General features: G+C 42.0%; 1 protein-coding gene across 2 annotated transcripts; it reads left to right on the top strand.

Moving 5' to 3' along the window:
* The first annotated feature begins 3887 nt into the window (after window positions 1–3887).
* Window positions 3888–6626, top strand: mllt11.S (MLLT11, transcription factor 7 cofactor S homeolog). Of its 2 annotated transcripts, XM_018233505.2 has the most exons (3): window positions 3888–4016; window positions 4596–4627; window positions 6217–6626. In XM_018233505.2, exons 2-3 carry the CDS (start codon window positions 4625–4627, stop codon window positions 6460–6462), a joined length of 249 nt encoding a protein of 82 aa, XP_018088994.1. In that variant the 5' UTR covers window positions 3888–4016; window positions 4596–4624; the 3' UTR covers window positions 6463–6626. The 2 variants fall into 2 exon arrangements, with proteins under 2 accessions (XP_018088994.1, XP_018088995.1); XM_018233506.2 differs by lacking the exon at window positions 4596–4627 and having other exon boundaries at window positions 3895–4016.
* The last annotated feature ends 930 nt before the right edge of the window (window positions 6627–7556 follow it).

A 7556-nucleotide genomic window follows, 5' to 3' on the forward strand; every position in this document is an offset into this window, starting at 1 on the left:
CCCAGTACTTTGGGTACTCCAGTCATAGCTGATTTGGGTACTCCAATCATGATACTTCAATCTTTGAGCATCAGAGTCACCAAGGATGAGTGCTGTACTTGTACTGAATAACAATGTAAAGTTGCTCGCCCAAATCTTAGCCAACAGGCTTAAACGAGTAATAGGTGATATTGTCCACCCGATCAAACTGGATTCATGCCCTCAAAAATGACTGATATTAACCTTAGAGGTAATATAGTAATACAGATGTGTTTTAATAAAAAAAAGCGAATACAGCTCAAAATCCTTATAATAGCTTTTATTTGCATCCCCTCAAATGCATTGGGAACATTGCACATTCTATTCCAAATCAAAACACGAAGAAACATTTATCAAATTAGTGTTATTCCTTTACAGAAAGTTAAGAAAAGGGAATATTAGGCTGTTCCAAAAAATAGCAGTCCCTGCATTCTTCTTTATAAACTCATTTACTGTATGAACTGAAACTGTTGCTTTCCTTTGTATGACTGAACTAATATTGAGTTGTATAATCAGTTTCTGTGCTGCACATCTGTGGTACATGGACTCCACCAACTTCCAACAACCTGTTCCACAATTCTTCTGCATTTCTTGCTTTTGCCTCACAAACACCATTTTTGATGTCACCCCACAAGTTTTCTGTTGGATTAAGGTCCAAGGATTGGGCCACTCCATAACGTCAATCTTGTTGGTCTGAACCAATATGTTGCTTGGTTACTGGTGTGTTTGGGGTCGTTGTCTTGTTGAACCCCCCATTTCATGGGTGGCTATGTTTTGGGAAGTGCTGGTGCAATTTAATTGAACCCCGCTTTATAGCATGGGTCTGCATGTTCTATGTCCATCCCCATGCTAGAGTCTTGGGGGCAGATTCCCTAAAGGGCGAATTGACTAACACTAGTGAAAATTCACAAGCGTGACATCATTTCGGGACTTCGCCGATTTCTTAACGTACGCAGGTGTCACTTCACTAGTGAAGGAGATAGACGCTAGCGTTGCTTCGCACTCTAACGCCAGGCGACGCCGGACGTAACTGCGGAAATTCACCAAGATGCGGATTTTACTAAACGTTACCAGACTTGCCTTTGCCAGCTCAGACCAGGTGAAGTGCAATGGAGTGCATAGATCTTCCTCAATTTTTAGTGCAAAATTTTTCTAAGTCCCAAAAACCACTGGCGTCTTTTCCTTAATTCAGAGTGATAGGCTGCAAAGGTCCGTCAATTTTTTTGGGTAACCGGGTTCCCCCCTCCATTTTCTTACATATGGAACATAAACTATACAGTGGGCTCATGTGTAGGGCATTATAACAACTCTATTTTATTTATTAAGGTTCACTGTAATGTAATGTATTTGCTGCAACATATACATCCATGTAACTTTTATCATTTCCCGCCGTATGCAAATTAGGCAACGCTATTGCATCTTTGCTTTGATTGCTGAAGTAACTCTAGCAAAAATTTGCCAACGTTCAGTGCCCTGGACGTTTCTTCACACTTAAGTGAATGTGTTGTCCTAGTGAATTTACGCCTGGCGAAGTGTTGCGATGGCTGCGAAGCCGTCGCTGGTGAATTTTCATTGGTTAGGTAATTTGCCCCTTGGTCAATACCCTACGCACTGACAATAGGAAAATAAGATATGGGATTATCTACCTTTCCAATCACTTAACGGACGACCCCATTGCCACTACCTTGCACCTGGCACTCGCTCACCTAGACCATAAAGACACATATGTACGAATGCTTTCATAGACTTCAGCTCAGCATTCAATACAATCTTTCCTCAGCACCTGATTGGGAAGTTGAGCATGTTGCGTCTGAACACCAATATCTGTAACTGGATCTTGGACTTCCTGACCAAGAGACTTCAGGTAGTCCAATTAGAAGTAACATCTCCAGCACCATCACACTTAGCACGTGGGGCCCCTCAAGGCTGTTTGCTCAGTCCACTGCTGTTCACACTGTTGACCCACGACTGTGCAGTAAAGGTACGGGTCAAATCACATCATCAAGTTCGCTGATGACACAATGGTGGTGGATCTCATTTACAAGAACAATCAGCATATAGACTACAGGTGAAACGGACTGGTGCAAAGTTAACAATATGAACAAAACAAAGGAAATAGTTGTTGACTTCAGGAGACCAAGAAGTGATCATCCCCACTGTACATCGACAGATCCCCAGTTGAAATCAAGAGTACCAAATTCCTTGGTGTAATTCTGACGGAGAACCTCTCCTGATCCCTTAACACCAGTTCGATAGTTGCACAGCGGCATCTCTACTTGCGAAAGCTGAAAAAAGCCCATATTCCACCATCCATCCTCACTGTCTTTTACAGAGGGACTAATGAAAGCATTCTATGCAGCTGCATAGCTGCTACCTGGTATGGCAACTGTACTGTATTGGATCGCAAGATCTTGCAGGTGGTTATGAGGACACTCACACTCTCTCCCTACCATTATAGATACTTACTGCCAGGGCCGCCATCAGGGGGTCACAGGGGGGACAATTGTCCCGGGCTCGCAGGATTTTGTGTCTAAGGGGGGGCCCTGCCATGCTTCACTTACTTGATTAGCCGGACCCCCCTGCTTTCAGCGTGCTGCACATCAGCTCTGTGCACGGAAGATTTTCTCCTATTAAGATTTGCTGTAACCTCATTGGTCCTTTAAGACTACATGGCAGCACAGAAACCAGTGCAATTAGCATCAGAATTTAATAATCAGCCAACCTGTAGCATCAGCTTATATTACAGCCAGGGAAGCTCATTTTCTGCTGGATAATTAGTGACGAGCCCTAAGCTTAGCTTCTCAACAGCCAATCAGAGCCCACTGAGCATGTGAGTGTCACAGACACTTTCCAAGATGGTGACCCCCTGTGACAAGTTTGAAGTCCTGGATCATTGCTGCTATTGACAAGCTGAAACTTTAGCCTCGTGCAATAAGTTCACTATATAAAATATGCCATTTTTAGCCACATTCATTTTTAGGGTTTAGTTGTCCTTTAACACCTGCATGCACTATTGAACTGATGATATCTCCCCTGGCTCACCTCTTCTCTGACTTCTCTTTTTCCTTTCTATTCTTTCTCCAACACTAACCCTAAACCAGCTTCATCTATCTGTCCTGCCTTCCTTTGATTATCAAAGGGTTCTGGGAATGGTAGTTCAATAAGACTGGAGGTCTGTACAAACGTGTATACTGATTTAAATGTGTGCTGTCAGGATGCAGTTTTAATCCTAAATCCATATCTGTTTATCCCACGCAAGCATGAGGCTTGATCTGCTGCCGGAGGTCTAAAATCTTCTCTTTTTTTTATTGGTTGTTACATAAGGACAATGTGTTTGGTGGATTACTAGAGATAATAATCCCAATAGCTCTGCTGCTAATCTCCCATCATTGACCTGCTTATGTCTCAGGCTTTTTACAGATGCACCCATAGCCGAGGTAAGGTAGCAAACACAAATTATATATACAGTATATAATTATAGATAACACATTATTAGATGTCCCATACACTCCAGTGAAACAGTGCCCCATGTGGCTTTTCCGAGCAACCAATATAAGGATTACACCTTTGTCTGACTGACCACACAGACCATATATTTATTAATTTCCGCATTTTGTTGCTAAAAAGTCAATTTTCATAATTTTATCATTATTTTCTAATTTCACCTGCAGTGCTTAAGGAATATATTGTATGGAATGATATTATTGGAAAGACACTGTGCATCCCAGCCTTACACCCCCGCTCTTGTATGTGGAATACTAATGGGTTCCGGCCCCTTGGGACTTGCTCCTATAAGGCAATGAGCATCTTCTCCAATTAGGCTGATTCATTGGCCCAGAATCCTGTGCTGCAGTAGAGCAGGGATAAATCCGTCTGTATAGGAGGAGCTGACTTCCAGAAGGAGACAAAGCCCGGCTCATATCACAGCAGCTTCTCTGCCACAGGGAAGGCAACCACCCACCGTCTTGCACCCTGACTGCAACATCCTGGTACCCACAGTAAGTAAACAATTTCTCTGCCCAGGCTGCATATATATATATATATATATATATATATATATATATATATATGACACATGCTTTTACTAACAGATTAGGGATTGCCTAGCCTTTCATAGACTGATGGACAATACTGGGTTTTACCAATGCCCCTACATTATATATCATTTTATATACTGCAGAAGTCTAACATTTTGGAATTTAATTTCAATTTAAATTAAAGTCATACAAACAGGACTGAGAGGGAGAGAGAGAGAGAGAGACCATCTCAAAGCTGACATTTAGTTCTAGCAGTCCCACCCCATTGTCATCATTTCCTAATTTGAAATGACATTTCAAAAACATTCAGGTAGAAAACCCTTAGACTGAAAACAATGGCACCTTCCATTCCAATGTTTAAAAATATTCTACTTGTGCTAATATCGACAATGGGCGATACAAGGAATATTTTGCAGAAAATGGCTATGATATTTATCTGTATTTAGCCTTTATTGCAGAATAAAGTTGTATGGTTATATGTATGGTTCTCGGGCTATGAAACATATGCCTGCCTCTAATGATTGCTGGTCTCTCTCCTAGCTGAAGAGCACCAAGGTCCCTCCCCTACAATGGTGAGTCTACTGCACCCTTTTCATATAATCCATAACTTGGGTGACATCAGTCCCGTTATATACTAATAATTTCATATAGGACTGGCTGTTTGATTTTATTGGTCCATTGTATGAAATACTTCTGTGCTTCCCACACAGTGCAGCAGCTCCGTTGCCATCAGCACTGCAGAAGCAGCAGCACCACCACCAGTGCATACATATTTAATTCTATTCCGCCTGAGTGACAGACACAGCCCCTACTCTGCTGCACCCACCCTGCTCTGACTTCCTCTCTATTTATATTCCCCGTATATTTTAACATTGTGACACCACTCCCTCCAGAATGCCCAATCCATGTAGGCGACCCCTATAAAAAAACAAAATAGTTTATTGTAGAAGGTATGTTATTAGCGCAGCCTTACAGTCTTACAGTCACATTTCTTGTTGTACCTAGTACTTGCTTATAAGTGAGAGCTTCTTACAATGATACAGAGTGTTTTAAAGGTATAGCCAGTATGGCTATGATCCAGAATCAAGTACCTAGCTGGAGGTCCAAAGAAGGAAGTAGGACCCAACTGCTTTATCTTTTAAAAATGATTTTCTGGGGTGAGGGCACAGGTTGGATGTTATTTCTGACCCCAAAAATGTCTACATCATCTGGGCAGGGTGATTATTACCTTATTGTGCCATAACCAGATTTCCTAGACTGAGGTGCCCAGTAGGATTAGATTAGTAGGGTAGTGGTGTGATCTAGCGGTAGATTTCAGAATCCTATCAAAACCGTACAGTAGTAGATCTTAAAGGGACATGTCTGTTCTAGAAATTTCTATGAGATAATTCTTTGTCTTATGTTTTCAAGACAAACCCCCCCCACACAAAACTAGCCTTAACGTGGCCATAATTGGCCAGATCCACTCATTTGCTGAGGTCGCCAAACAAGAGATCTGGGCCCGATTTGACCACCCACACGCCTTATGGCAAGAGATCAAGTTGTTGACCATGTGGGCTAGATGATCAGATTCAACAGTTTGGCTCTATCCGCTCATTAGCTGAGGTCGCCAAACAAGGGATCTGGGCAAGATTTGACCACCCACACGCCTTATGGCAAGAGATCAAGTTGTTGACCATGTGGGCTAAATGATCAGGAAAACTTGCCAAAAGAGTCATCTTACTGTTTATGGTAATGAGTGTTGGCTATCACCTTAAAATGTTTATTAATGGCAAGACTTTGTAGCACAGAACCCTTTTCTTAGGTGTGCCTCAAATGAGAATATGTGATTTATTCTTCTTTTTTGAAAGATGGCAATGGGTGTGAATGCTCTAATGAATAAAAGGCGTAATTGGTGTGTCAAAGTCCGTATTGGTCAAGATTAGACTTCTTCTTGTACACTGCTTGTGAGCAGTCTGAGGAGAATCATACAACACAAAAATTAATGGTGAATAAGGAAATGTTTAATATTTTAAAATCAAATGGAATAAGGAAAGGCCAGGTTCCTTAATTCTCTACTGTATTTCATACTGACTGTGCTGGCCTAGTTAGAGGAAAATGCATTCATATAGTCATTGTTAATGGGTCATTGTCTGATGCACAGTGATTTCTCTATGCCTAGGTGAAAATGTTGGACACACTGAGCACCCAGTATGACTCTTTCATCTTCTGGAAGCTTCCGATTCCAGAGCTGGACCTCTCTGAACTTGAATGCCTGGGCATAGAAGACATCAAAAGCCACAGAGCCAAGACCTCAGCAGACAAGAAGAAGGAAGACGGGGAAGAATATCTGTCCCAGTACAGTGCCTTCAATTTTTGGAGGGCTCCCATTGCCAGCATCGATGTCTTTGATTTCGACCTGTTTTAAAGATCGTTGTCCCAGCCATCTGCCTTCTCAGCTTTGGTCATTCACAAATTATATGCATTTATTATTTAATTTATTTTTGTTGCAGGACCCCGGTGGTCTTTCTCATTCTATTTGAGCATTTCATAGCAATCTTTCTATATGTTCATTAACTCACTGTACTTATATACTTGTCTATTTTCTTTTTAAAACTAACAAAAAAGAAAAAAAAAACTAAAATACACAGCAAATAATATTGGTGGTGTCTTTTTATCTTTGGAACTGTTAGAAGTATATTCCATATGCCCAAGTTGGATAAAGAAGCTTAATGGTGATAGAGTTCTTCCATAGCAGAAATGGATATATTGTCGTAGTTAATAGTCAGAAACGGAACTAGAGGCGGGCGGGCCCTGGCGCAGGACGTGCAGCCGGGCCCCCCTCCGTACACCCGGAACTGGCCGGGGAACATGCGGCGGCCGGACTGCCCTGAGGGGGTGCGGGCCCTGGCCCGCTTGCACCCCCTGCTCCCCCGATAGTTCCGCCCCTGTTAATAGTCCCTTTTGGGAGATTGCCTACGACATGAAACTTAGGGAAATAATAACTTAAAACATCAGTTCAATAGCTAGCAGCAAGGACACGAGCAAAGTAACACATTTAGATTGACTCCTATTGGACTTCCCATTGCAAGTGCACTTAAATAATCACACAACAAGCAAGATAATCTCCCACTTTTGAGATTCCAGGGCAACCCATTGCTGAGTGGCTATCTTGTAGAGCTACATCCAATAGGAATTTCTGGTTCTACTCCTTCTCAACCAGTGCCCAATTTTTCTTGAGGTTTATGAAGGTTTTAAACACCTGAACCCAGCCAGAATGACTTGTTGGCAATGTCTCAGGTGGGTAGGCTCCTTGGTGTTAACATCACTGGACAAGTAGTGATTTGGCCAAAACCATCCAGCAGTTTTCTGGTGGCCTTCTCTTCATGCTATCTTGATTGACAGCTCTGCTAATTCTGACTGAAATGAGGTGGGGCTGGACAAAAATGTGTAGAGGCTATGCGTATATCATGTATTTGATGCTACATTCATAATTACACATTTGGTGCACTATCCAGATAC

Source organism: Xenopus laevis, chromosome 8S (genome assembly GCF_017654675.1).
Source record: "Xenopus laevis strain J_2021 chromosome 8S, Xenopus_laevis_v10.1, whole genome shotgun sequence".
NCBI lineage: Eukaryota > Metazoa > Chordata > Amphibia > Anura > Pipidae > Xenopus > Xenopus laevis.